Source organism: Microtus oregoni, unplaced genomic scaffold (assembly GCF_018167655.1).
Source record: "Microtus oregoni isolate MIOR12 unplaced genomic scaffold, Mior012 000006F_ref0000085, whole genome shotgun sequence".
NCBI lineage: Eukaryota > Metazoa > Chordata > Mammalia > Rodentia > Cricetidae > Microtus > Microtus oregoni.
Window position 1 is genome coordinate 47,137,680 of NW_024543065.1, and position 13,516 is coordinate 47,151,195.

General features: G+C 45.4%; 1 protein-coding gene across 7 annotated transcripts in view; it reads left to right on the forward strand.

Annotated features, from left to right (window-relative positions):
- Positions 1–13,516, forward strand: part of Lig1 (DNA ligase 1) — a 40,931-nt gene continuing 27,415 nt past the window's right edge. The window contains exons 1-9 of one of the 7 annotated variants that reach the window (XM_041653743.1): positions 450–652; positions 1,431–1,444; positions 1,824–1,897; positions 4,401–4,490; positions 6,991–7,126; positions 8,251–8,374; positions 10,737–10,832; positions 12,237–12,341; positions 13,368–13,493. In XM_041653743.1, coding sequence (XP_041509677.1) covers positions 628–652; positions 1,431–1,444; positions 1,824–1,897; positions 4,401–4,490; positions 6,991–7,126; positions 8,251–8,374; positions 10,737–10,832; positions 12,237–12,341; positions 13,368–13,493 — 790 coding nt within the window. In that variant the 5' untranslated portion in view covers positions 450–627. Of the gene's footprint in view, positions 119–309; positions 329–449; positions 653–1,430; positions 1,445–1,823; positions 1,898–4,400; positions 4,491–6,990; positions 7,127–8,250; positions 8,375–10,736; positions 10,833–12,233; positions 12,342–13,367; positions 13,494–13,516 lie in introns of those variants that run through there. The other 6 variants (XM_041653742.1, XM_041653747.1, XM_041653746.1 and 3 more) reach the window with 6 other exon arrangements.

Below are 13,516 nucleotides of genomic sequence, written 5' to 3' on the forward strand. Positions count from 1 at the left end.
CCACCCTCAACCCCGCCCGCCAGAGTCTGCGCGCGAAATCCGTGTGGCGCGAATTTCGGGCTTTCCGGTTCGCGTCGCCGAGCAAGTAAGTCCGGCGTCTGGTGAAGTGACTCGAGAGGCAAGTGGGGTCGTGGGAGCGTGGCTGGGGCTGGGGCGGGGGAGAGGCGAGCGTCCCGAGCGCTCGTCGCCGGTGAACTTCGCCGGCTCTGGGGCGGGGAGCGGAACGAGCGTGGGGGCGTCGCGGCGGCCGAGGGCGCGGGGAGAGAGCACCAAGGAGCCGGTGTGGAGGGAGAGCTGCCGGCTGGCTCGCGGACAGGGCCCGCAGCAGGTTGGAAGTGTCGCGTCTGCTGAGGACTGGAGGCCTTGAAAGGGGCGGGACCCGCGGCGGAGGGGCGGGGAGAAAGGCCGGTGGTGGGCGTGGCCACGGGCGTTGAAAGCGACGGGTGAGGTGGGGCGGCCTGGGGCTGCAGGGAAGGTTTCAGTGTTGCTGTGTTAACCGTGGACGCCAGCTGTCAATCACTGTAAGATGCTAGACGGAATGGGGCCGCACAGAGTCTTGTAGTGAGAGCAAGGTGACGTTACTGGTTAGATAGCGCTCCTATGTGAAGACGAGAGAAGCTTGGTGTGATGAGTGTCAAGAGCCAGGTAAAAGGTGAGGTGGCTGCCAGAGAGGGACACAGGCCTGGGCCTGGGTGGGGCAAGACTGGAGGTCTGGAGGTGAGGCCTGGACACACTTAGGGCTGGGTCAGGGCTTGTTGCTTACTGTGTGTGGAGTTGGGGAGGGAGAAAAACTTGGCTAGCAAGAATAGAAGGAAGTTGTCAGGGTGAGGAGGGACGTTTGGAAAGGGAAGCTGGCAGGCAGTCAAAGAGGGCTGGTAATGTAGATTAGTGAGGGTGCTTTCTAGCAGCTCCAGACCCTGCCTGCATCTATCCTCAGGACCATAACGGGAGCGGGGACAGGCGGAGGAGAAAGAATAAAGAAACTTAACTCTCAAAGAATAAAAACTTGAGAAAACGTCTGCATACTCTCAGTGAATTTTTTTTGTTGTTGTTAGATGGAAAGCAGGCACCATATGGAAAAGAAGACGTCCCTTTTCGGATTTGGAAATTTTATCCCTTAATAATAAATTTAAATTAAAGTTTCATATTGGTTTATAAAATTGGGTGTTTTTCCTGAGGAGGAAATGCATATTTTTGATTGTATAGCTATTTCTGGTGTGTGTGTGTGTGTATACACACACACCAGGGATTATGTATGTAATGTGCTTGGTAATTCACGACTGTGGGAGGGAATCCAGGCCCATGTGTGCGATATTACTCCACGCCTTACTGTCTGCAGACAGGGTCTCACTGACCCTGAAGGTCACTGCTCTGTTCTGGCTAGTCTGGCTGACTGGATCTGCCTTTCTCCACTTGTCTCCACCCCACAGTACTGGGTTTACAGGTGTGTACAGCCGTGCCTAGCTTTTTCTTTTTAAACGTGGGTGCTGGGGATTCAAGCTCATGTCCTCTTACTTTGCCAGCAAGCACTCTTACCCTGAGCTATCTCTGCATCTCTGATTGTAGGTTTGTTTTTTTTTTTTCAAAACAGAGTTTTTCTATGTAATAACCATGGCTTTTCTAGAACTAACTTTGTAGACCAGGCTGTCCTCGAACTCAAGAGATTTATCTGCTTCTTCCTCCTGAATGCTGGGACTAAAGGCATGTGCCTTCATACTCAACTCTTCTTTATTTCCTTAAGGAAGGTAGTTGTGCCAGTCCCCCTCCCCGCTTAGTTTCTGCACAGCCAACATCCTTAGCAGGTCTTTGGATTTGTTTTTCAGGTACAACTAATGAGAAAGAAACAACAAGAGAGGAAAGGGGAGAACTCCACTGCCACCATGCAGAGAAGTATTATGTAAGGCCCCAGCCGTGCTCCAGACACTTTGTGTTGTGACTTTTCCTGGGAAAATGAGAACTGATATTCATTCACTCCAGACCAATGACAAGCCAAAGAAATGATACCACCCAAGTTTAGCTTAATGAACCACTAAGTTTATTGGTGTCACTTATAGGAAAGTTGGTGACATAAAGGCAGCCGCTCACTCCAAAGCCCACCCCAGCATGGAAAACTGCATCGCTGGAGCTCTCTGCTCAGTTTGCAGGCTGCTCCACTGAAGAATCCCTCTCAACCCCCAGTAATTGTTGGCTGTTTATATAAAGCTTGGGAAGGGGCATGTGAGTCTTGTAACTGTCTGAGCCTCCTCAGTGTCTTGAGCGTCCTGATTCTTGAGCTTCCTCCCCACTGCAAGAGATAGTGTCTATATAATGCACTGTCCAAACTCTGGGCTTTCTGTGTCAAATTTGCATTTTTTGAGAAGACCTTGAGTGAGCCTTCAAGTCGAAATTTCCTAGTGTTGAGTAGTTTGGAAAATGAGACGTAGGACATGGGAGAAAGTAATGAATCAATTAGCTCGTTAATTAATTTTATTTGCAGGGTATGGGTCCTTAATGTGTTGGTTTTCAGCAGTTATGCTCCCTGGGAACATGTGGCAATGTCTGAAGACATTTTTGGTTCAGGCATTTTAGGGGTCTGGGATTTGCTTTTGATATCTAGTGGACAAAACTTAGGCATGCACTAAACCTCCCTCAGTGCACAGGACAGCCTCAGTGCCAGTTCAGAAATCCTGTACTAAGGCAAGGTGGCTTTAGGAACATGAGAGAGGAAGGTACTTGGTTTCCATAGTTGCAGTGTGCAACTCCAGGCTTGGCTAGATAGATCCAACAAGTAAAATGTTGTCATGGTCTGTCTCTGTGGTCAGCTCTGTTACCTAATTGATGTTGTCATCCTCAGGCTGATTCTCCCGAGATTAGCAATCTCAGGTGTAACATGAGGGCTTGCTTGTTGGGGTTTCTGTCCTGCCCAGTTCCCACAGCTGGTAAACCCCAAAGAAATCACACAGAGGACTATATTAATGATAAACCGATTGGCCCATTAACTCTGGCTTCTTATCAACTCTTATAACTTATATTAACCCATTATTCTTATCTGTGTTAGCCACGTGGCTCGGTACCTTTTTCGGGGCAGGTCACATCCTGCTTCTTTGGTGTCTGCACAGGACTGAGGGAAAGAACTTCCTTCTTCCCAGAATACTCTCTTTTTTTTTAAAAAAAATTATTTATTATGTATACAGTATTCTCAGTATTCTGTCTGCATGTATATCTGCAGTCCAGAAGAGGGCACCAGATCTCATTACAGATAGATGGTTGTGAGCCACCATGTGGTTGCTGGGAATTGAACTCAGGACTTTTGGAAGAGCAGGCAGTGCTCTTAACAGCTGAGCCATCTCTTTAGTCCCCCCCAGAATACTCTTGTTCTCCTTGCCCCGCCTCTATTTCCTGTCTGGTTGTCCTGCCTATACTTCCTGCCTTGCTACTGGCCAATCAACGTTTATTTAAAACATTGACAGATACAGAATTGTTCCACACCACTCAGGTATGAGAGTACCTCCTTTCTGACCCAGCAATATCACAGTCAAATTTTGGCTTGGAAAAATCCTGGTGGGCTATAGGTGTGCAGTGCACTGCACTAATTGGTGAGGCCTGAGTCATGTGTCCATGTGTCATAGGTGGAGTGTAGGCCACTCATAGCTGTACTAAGGGAAGACCAGAGAGAGGGGTGCATTAGAGAAAAGGAGGGAAGGATACTAGCCGACTCAGTCCTGGACTTCCACTGTGGAAACCCGGGAGACACAAATCCCCACTCACTCTTGGGATGGGAAAGCTGGATATGGTCTGTCCTGGGATGACAGCTCTTTATTCAGATGCTTTCTGTTCTCTTGTTTTCTTGCCCTTTACTACTACTACTACTGCCGCTACTGCCGCTGCTGCCACTGCTGCTGCTGCCGCCGCTGCCGCCGCTGCCGCTGCTGCCGCTGCTTCTTCTTCTTCTTCTTCTTCTTCTTCTTCTTCTTCTCCTTCTCCTTCTCCTTCTCCTTCTCCTTCTCTTCCTCCTCCTCCTCCTCCTCCTTCTCTTCCTCCTCCTCCTCCTCCTCCTCCTCCTCCTCCTTCTCCTTCTTCCCTTTACTACCGCTACTACTACTACTTCTTCTTCCCTTTACTACCGCTACTACTACTACTTCTTCTTCCCTTTACTACCACTACTACTACTACTATTACTACTACTTCTTCTTCTGCTGCTGCTGCTGCTTCTCCCCCTCCTCCTTTTTTTTGTTTTTACTGTTCAGAATCGAATAAATCCTAAGGTCTTTGCCCATTCTAGGGAAGCCCTTTACCACTAAACTACATCCCTGGTGTGTGGCCCTGCCTGGCTGGGGTTGGATGTCTGGAGCTACAGGTGTTTCCCAGGTAGGTGAAGCATTGGTGCTATTAATGTCTCTCACCCCCTTGTGCTCCTACAGGTCATTTTTCCAACCCACCAAAGAGGGTAAAGCAAAGAAGCCTGAAAAGGAGACAGCCAACAGCATCGGAGAGAAGGAGTCCCCTCCAAAGTATGTAAGGGGCTGGAGCGGAGCATGTGCCTTTAGCAGTCAAGATTCTTTTGTGTGTTAAAACCTACTGCAGAGGTGTCAGTCCTTAAAACGATATTTTTAATTTAGATATCTGACAGCCAAAAGGCAGGTCCAACTTCAGGCACAGCTGAATCTAATACTTCAGAGTTCTTGTCGGGGCTCTGCTCCCGTATGCTTTGCATTTTTTTAGACCACACCCTATCCATGGGGTAGAGATGCTGGCCACATTTCGATTCATACAGTCTCAGGAAAGATAGTGTATGGCCTTGCTTAGGTAACCTTTGGGCCAGAGCATGGATATGAATACATTTAGTTCATAATCCCCAAATTGAGATGTTGAGCAGGAGACCTCACTTCTATTTTCCTCATGAGTAAAAAGGTGCCTAGTATCCAACATGCTTTCTTCATGGGGTCAGTGAGTAAACCCATGTACCATTTGTAACACACTGCATACTGCAGAAGAGGTATTCTGCACGTGGAGTCAAGCTATGATGTTGAGGTTGGTCACTGTGACATATGCATTGCTCTGTGCAAATGATAGTTTGTTTTCTGTGATTTACTTAGGTCATGCTATGTATATAATGTATTACTATTCATCAGCTTGCTTCTGTTAACATTATGGCTTAGAGGACTTTCATTCAGGAACATGGGCGCAGTCCTTTTTCTGTTTTGTATTCCTTTCTATGGGTATACTATAGAAATTATTGGGCATTTAATTTTTTGTGAATATTTAGGTTTCTTCTTTGTGGATATAACAGTTCTATGCTATATATTTTAGATTTGCTTTTTATTCTTAATTATGTATACAGGTATTTTTGTTTGTCTAACATAGGAATTGTACATGGTAATTGTAAAAATATTAACTCAAAACTATGGTAGAAATTTGACCTTGGACCTGGAGAGATGATACCACAGTTAAGAGCACAAACTGCTCTTGTAGAGGACCACAATTTGCTTCCCAGCACTCATGTCATGTCAGGTGGTTCAAAAATTATCTGTAACTCCAGCTCTGGGAGAATCGAGTGCCTCTGGCATTGAAACACCTGTGCTCATTTGCATCTGTCCACACATATTAGACACATGATGATGATGATAGATCTAGGGGCTGCAGAGATGGCTCAGCAGTTAAGAGCACTTGCTACTTTTCCAGAGGACCCGGGTTCAGTTCTCAAGCACTCAGGTGGTGGCTCCCACCCAGCTGTAACTCAGTTCCAGGGATACGGTGCCACCTTCTGGCTTCTGCAGGCACTAGGCATTCAGTGTTACATAGATTTACATGTAAGCAAAGCACTCATGCATATAAAAATAAGTGAGTAATTTTTTTAAAAAAAAATCTATGTAAAGCTTTTGACCTCTTTCCTTTAGAGGAAGGCACTGTGACCAGTTGGCAGTGCTGCAGCAAACATGGTTATTGGCAGAGTAGATGCTTAATATATCTGATGAATATCTGATACGTATCTCTCATGCTAGATCCTGGGGTCTACATGTTTGCCACTGTAGGAGCTCAAGTGGCTGGCACAATGCCTCACATGTAATCCATACACATTAACAAGCACCTTTACTTTTTAAATAACAAAAACGAGTCTTTTATATATTGCTTCTATATTATGTTCTTGAGATTGTACGTATACGTTTACTCATAAAACAGCTTTCAAATATTTTCTATGTGCCTGATATAGCTCTAGACACTCTGGGTTTTGAGGCAAACCAAGTAGATGGTCATTCCTCTATTCTACAAAGTCTTTAGAACTCTTTCTGTGGTGCTGAGCATGAACCTGCTTCCCTCTTTGTAAAGGGTTCTGTAGAATTAGTGCCTATCATCAGGAAGTGTGGAGTAGCTGGTTCTCATGGTGGCGTCTGTTGTGACTGAGCTTTCTGAGGACACTAAGCACTTGAGTGACTGCTACCAGCACTCATGCCATCATGCCTATGCCTCCATGAGCTGGGAGCTCAGAGCTAGCATCAAGGGGACAGTGACTTAGCATAGTAGTCTCCCTTTCTTTATGTAAGACTGTAGGCCGTTACGCTGTTGCCTGGGTGTGTACCATGCTGAGACTCCTGTGACTAAGGTAGAAGGTCTCCATATGGTTAAATTGGTGCCTGGTCCCTGCCAAGAAATTCATCTGCTTTTCATGACGTTACCACCACATGGACATGCAGGATGCCTCAGGATGGAGAGAGGGACTGAGGGAAGAATACTTCAGTGCATATAGCAAAGTTAAATATGGTGGCCCACACCATAATTCCAGTGTTGATGAGGTACAGGCAAGAGAATCAGGAGTTCAAAGTCAGCAGCTGATACAATACTGAGTTTGAGGCCATCCTTGGCTACATGAGACCATCTCAAAAGAAAAAAGAGTGAATGCCATGGGGGTACCTGGAAGATGCTCACTGAAATGGAAGAGAAGGGGATGCATTTTTTTGGGCAGTGTCCCCATTCTGCCTGCCATTTGGCCCCCATCTCCCTCCCATTTTCTAGGGTAGCATTGAAAGAGAGGAATCGACTGGTGTCTGAGAGTGATTCTCCAGTGAAGAGGCCAGGAAGGAAGGGAGCCCAGGACCTGAGCAGTGAAGGGGAGGAGGAAGATGAAGCTCCTGGCACCCCCAAAGTTCAGGTAGGTTCCAACAGCCTGCTGGGTTTCTTTTCTAAATTTAATTTTTGTGTGTTTGTGTATATATCCTTGCTGTGTGAGTGGAGGTCAGAGGACAGCCTTGTGGCATTTTCTTCTTCCACTTTCTCATGAGTTTTAGGAATTGAACTCAGGCCTCTATGCTTGTGCAGCAAACACCATTACCCACCAAGCCATCTTGCTGACCTTTAGCCTGCCAGTTTCCTGCTCACTTACACAGCTGAGTGCAGTAGCTATACAGGAAGACTCTGGGGACATGGTCCAGGAGACAAGTAATCTCCTCTATTGTGACTTCAAGCAGGAGGTTTGGGGTACAGGGTCCCAGTCTACCTCTTCTCTGGGATGTGTGGGGCTCATTCGGGACCTTGACAGTGTCATGCCTCAGGTTCACCATGGAGAGCATATAGTGCTTCCTATGTTACAATTGTCCCATAATTCTGTAGGTCAGGTACCTGAGTGGGTTATCTTAGGGTATTGGTAGTGCCATTTTTTTTTTTTTTTTGAGCCTGTAGGGAAGACCACTTCATGCTTCTAGAAGCCTGTTCTTCATCTTCTGAGCCAGCCTATGGTCTTTGTCTGTGCTTTCTGTGGTCACATTTCTTTGTGACTTCTTCTATGTAAAAGAAAATTTTTTTATTAATGTGTGGTAATGCGTGTGCATACCATGGTGTATGGTGTCACATAATAACATGCAAGAATTAGTCTGCTCCTTGCACCTTGTGGAAGATACAAGGAAGACTGAGAAAACAGTCCTTAGTCTCATAAGCACACTAGCTGCAGAGGAGGCAGAGAAATGTAGTGCTCAGGCCTAGGATTCTACTAATTCCAAGGGAGGTCAGTACAATCAGTTTTTAGTTAGGCCACCAGATGTACAGCTAGAAAAGGAAGATTCTGTTACTTCTAAGAGGCAGAATTAATATGGGGTTCATAATGGAGTGAAAAAGTGTTTTGGTGAGAGAAGGTAGCCTGAGTAGGGATGAGACTGAGGAACCAGAAATATGGCGGACACGAGAGACGAATCCATTCTGCTCTCAAGTGTGGTAGCTACAACTGCCAGGTAATGCATATGTTCTCTTTATTCTAGAACTTTTCTTTTTGTCTCCTTCCAGAAGTCTGTGTCAGACTCCAAACAGAACTCTCCTTCCAGCCCTGACACATGTCCTGAGAATAGTCCTTTCTTCAACAGCCCCTCCATGGATATCTCCCCATCAGGATTCCCGAAGCGTCGCACTGGTAAGGACAGGCTAACTCCTTCCTTTCCATGGTGGTCATTTTTCTTGTGGTCATGATGATAGTACTCCTGGTGGTGAGCACGGTTAACTGTCCCTCAGCTGTGTGACCTGAGGCAAGCAACTTCACCTTTGCAGAGGTATGTGTGATCTGAAGTACAGTGCCAACAGCCCAGAAAAGCCAGGATTCAAGGCTGATTCGGCCTACAGTCAGCACTCAGTACATGTAGGAGATTGTGATTGTCATGTGCAGGTATGGAGACTTCTGGAAGAGAGTCTAAGCTGATCCCTGAAAGGCAAAGAGAGCTAGGCAGGATAGGAAAAAGAAAGAGAATTCCAGATAGTGTGAGTAAAACAGGAGCATCTTAGTCACTTAGGTCTAGAGTTCTGGCACAGGGAACAGAGTTGGGGACACTGAGTGAGGAGACTGGAGAACATCCTAGAGAATGAGCCTGGGAGAAGACTTGGTATGGGGAAGGGCCAGGTGAGAGGCCACACGTGACCTGGGGGCTGTGAGCCTGCTCTGATGACTTGTAATGTGGTGACTTGAGATGGGTACTTCTAAAGTTGTGGTGTTTTCATTAATGGATATTGTGAAGCCAGGGTGAATGAGCATGCCTGATCCATCGCATCTGAGATGCTCGCCAGTTCAGCCAGTACAGTGTGTAGACTTAAATTTGAAAACCTCAAATTTTGCAATACTTTTGGACCCAAGCATTTCATACAGGGTGGTCTACCACAGCTGAATTCAAAAAGGGAAGACTTTCTAGTATCCCATGAGAAACTTGGGTGTGGGAATCTGCTTTTGATATGGAATGCTGTCAATTTTTAAAAACCCAAACACAGATTAAATATTCATGACAGAAACCTGATGTGTGAATTGATGTGTACATATAGCATGTCAGATTTTAAAGACTTAGTGTATTCTTTTTTCTTTTCTCATTACCGTGACAAAATCCCTGCCAAAAGCATCTTAAAGATCGAGTTTATGTTGGTTCACACTTTGAGCGTGCTGTCCATAATGATTGGGAAGGCATGACAATTGGTCACATTGCAGCCCATAGCATAGTGCCACTCAAATTCAGGGTGAGTCTCTCACAGTTAAAAACCACCAGGAATGCCCTCGTAGGCACAGAGGTATGTCTCCTAGGAATTCCAGACTTGGTCAAGTTATAATGAATAGCCAATCAGTATTGGTTCAGGACACTCCAAGACCAACTTCTCAGCACAAAGGAGATTTATTTGCCTCAGAGAGACAAAGGGCAGGAAATAGATAAGAGGATGAGGGAGAAGGGGAAGGGAACAAGGGAGAGAGGAGGAAGTGATATTTGCCCATTTGTCCGGGAGGGGAACAAAGGACTATCTTTGGATAGAAGGAGGCAGAGGTGGCACGTACAAAGATGGCAGTTTATAAAGTTAAAGGAGGAAACTCCGTTTATAAACTCCTTTAAAAAGAGGAGTTTAATTTTAATTAGGCATGTTAATTAGGTGAGCCAAAGGCTTTTGATTGCTAGACTTCAGTACTTTGATTGCTGGATTGATAGTCATCCTCAGGAGGAAGAAGTAGCCAAATAAGGGAATAGACCTTGGTGGCTAGCTTTCGGAATGCAATCTAATGGTTTTAAGTAAGGCAGAGGGAATGGGAGAGAAGGGCAAGGCAGCCAGAGCCATGTTTGCCAAGCTGGTGTTGGCTAGAGTCCCTTCAAATAGGAACCTACATCCTTAGCATTAAAAAAAAAAAACCTGCTAATAATTTAGAATTGAAATTGTGTTCAGAATAATGTATGGTTAAAACTAGGTTCTCCAGTTTGCATCCCCCCTCCCCACCTTAAGTGCTAAAGTTTAATATCACATATTCAGTTCCCTGAATGCTTCTATGGGTAGAGCTCACAGGGGTGATCTGGGAGCTCAGAAGCCCGTTGTCCATGGTGCCTAGGTCCAAGGTTCTATCCCAGATAGGAGCCACATGTACAAAGGCCCTGAGGTAGGAAACATGGGAATTCTGTCTCTGGTTTTTCTAGCGAACACAGTATGGCTTGAAGAGAAGAGCGGCAGCTTGAGGCTAGCGTGTGGTGAGACATGAGCTAGGGTAGTGGCTGAATCCACAGGCTGTCAGACACCAGGTTGTTATTTACTTGAACTTTTTTATCTTAAAATGTAAGAAGGGGCAGGACAGAGGTTAAATAACTTTCAAGGTCACAGATTCAGAGCTTGAAGGATGAGATGTTTATTGGGGAAGTAACTGTGGCAGGTGTGAAAGATCCAGAACCTTCTAAGTTGCCCCATCAACCAGGCAGTGTCTGATCTCACTAGGGCAAGCGCAGATAAACCAGTTGCCAACCACAGTGCTCCCTTTGCTTTTCCAGCTCGGAAGCAGCTCCCGAAACGGACAATTCAGGACTCTGTGGAGGAGCAGAATGAGGACAAAGACAGAGCAGCCAAGAAAAGGAAGAAGGAAGAAGGTGAGGGACCAGGATGAGAGGAGTGTGTGTGTGTGTGTGTGTGTGTGTGTGTGTGTGTGCACCTACCCATGATATGGAATGGGGACCTTCAAGGGTAGGAGAGGTGTGTGCAGTACAGGAAGTTTGGATTTCCAGATCTGTTATTTAAACCTTTAAGTCAACATTTTGCACTTGGGGCCAGACATGGTGTAATCATAGTACTCAGGATGCTGAGGCAGGAGGATCACTGCCTGTTAGAGGTCCTTCTGGTCCACATAGCAAGACCCTGTTTCAATAAATAAACATTCCATATTCCAGTACTTAGACGCTCATCCTGAAAACTGTTTGAAACTATTTTTTTTTTTTATTTTGGTTTTTCGAGGCAGTGCTTCTCTGTAGCTTTGGAGCCTGTCCTGGAACTAACTCTTGTAGACCAGCCTGGCCTCAAACTCACAGAGATCCGCCTGCCTCTGCCTTCTGAGTGCTGGGATTAAAGACGTGCGCCACCACTGCCCGGCTTAATTCAGTATTGTATATAACTAATTTTGTTTTTATTTAATGGAAATAATAATAATAATAATAATAATAATTTTTTTACTACCATTGCTTTGCTGAAGTTTTTTTTGTTTATTTTTCTTTTCTTTTAATATATTCTTCTCTCATACAACACATCCCATTTTCAGGGGAATTATTTTTCATTGGTGGTGAGTTTATCCAAGGATGTACGTTGAGATAAACTTTCTACTTTGAGACAACTGAAAACTCAAAATTCCCTCTTCTAGTTTTTCATTTAGTGTCCAGCAGGTGTCTCTGTGTTCCTTTGGAGACTCTAGACTGTCAGCCTGTTGAGACGGTTCCCTTTGTCTTGGTGCAGTGCAGGGAAACAGCCGTGGGGATAGATCCAGTGATCATGGGGGCTGACTGTGATTCCATCAGTTGCAGTCTCTGACACAGTCAGGTTCTTATTTATGTGCTAAGAAAAAAAAAAAAGACTTAGTTTCCCGTGGCAGGTTTGATTAATTTGGTGGAGACTTGATTTCCTATTGGCAATCTGTAGTCTGTAAAAAATTTCACTGTAAGTTGGAGATTTTAGCCATTCTGAGTATCTCAAAGTAAAAGGAGTTATCTTTGTCCTAAGGCAAATTCCCCTCAAGTTAGTCTTTGGTGTTATCATTACCAGGGCATAACTTTTCATTACATTTATAAATAAAAATGTACAGGCTAGGCAAGTGCTGGATTGCTGAGTTACATGTCATCGTTTTGTTTTTGAAACAGGGTCTTACAAAGTTGCCCAGACAAAAAATTGAATTTACTCTGTAATTTAGGCAGGCTTTGAACTTGTGACCTTCCTGTCCTGGACTATCTCTTGGGTGGGAGTGCCTCTAAGCCTTACTGCCATTTAACTTTTTTGTGTATCCCCAGAAGCACTGACCCCAACAGAAAGTCTCACAGAGGCTGAAGATATAAAACAGAAGGAAGAAAAGGAGGGGAGCCAGTCCATAGTGCCCCCTGAGCCTGCAAAGTCCCCTGGTGAGTTGCTTATTCCCCCAGCTTCATGATCCTGATTGGGGTGGTACTTGTCTTTGTAGGGTGGGCCATTTAAAACAAGGCACAACTCTCCATCTTGGGTTCAGTGGGAACTCCCAAGGTTATCATAGATTTTGTTTTTACTGTTGGGTTTATTGTTTGTATGAGGGAAAAGAGGAAAGAGCCCTCAAATAATTGTGCTTTTAGACATCAGAAGTGCCAGTCAAATACAGTGAACTGAGTAGGTATTTATTAAGAGTGACATCTAAACTTAGTTATAAGATTCAGAAGCAGAAGGGCCTTGGAGGCCATGGTGCAGCTTCAGTACCCTGGTGTCCTTGAGATCCTTGTGTCATAGGTGACGTTTACAAGGACAGTTTTAAGACATACTTGGATCTGGTTTCCTACAAGTGCAAGAAAAGTGAGACTGTTGAAATCACACTAAGGTTTTAGTTATTTTTTTTGTGGTCCTGGTGGTGGAGCGCAGAGCCTGGCACATGCTAGGCAAGTGTTCAACACATCTCAGTCCTCTGTTAACACACTGAGCCACACCTCAGCCCTCTAACTAGTGGGTACTTGGCAAGTGCTCTGCTGCTGAGCCACACCCCTAGCCCCACTCTGGGGATTTTAGGCAGGAGGAGCTCTACCATTGAACCATCCCCTAGCCTCCCCACTGGGGGATTCTAAACAAGTCCTCTACCACTGAGTCACACCCCCAGCTCTATGTTTCTGTTTGTCTGAGACAGGATCTTCCTATATCCTCCTGCCTCGGTATCCCAAATGGCTGGGATTTCAGGCAGATGCTGGGTGTTGAGGTTTCTTTTCACTGCCATTCCTAAGTCTTCCGTTTCCAGTCTAGCTGTGCTTTGATTAGCACTGCGGAGTGAACATCAGGCCAGAGAGGCCCTGAATTTACATAACGGATGGAGAAAGGTCGGAATTGTTCGATTTTCCACTTCTAGGATACAGGGAAGTTGGTTTCTTAAAGTCTATAGGTAGAAACAGTTTGTATCACCTTTCTTACTTCAGAGTCAGTAACCCTGCCAAAGACAGAGAACATTCCAGTGTGTAAGGCTGGCGTCAAACAGGATCCTCAGGAAGAGGAGCAGAGCAAACCTCCTGCCAGAAGTGCCAAGACACTCAGCAGCTTCTTTGGTGAGCACCTCTCTCCCCTTGTT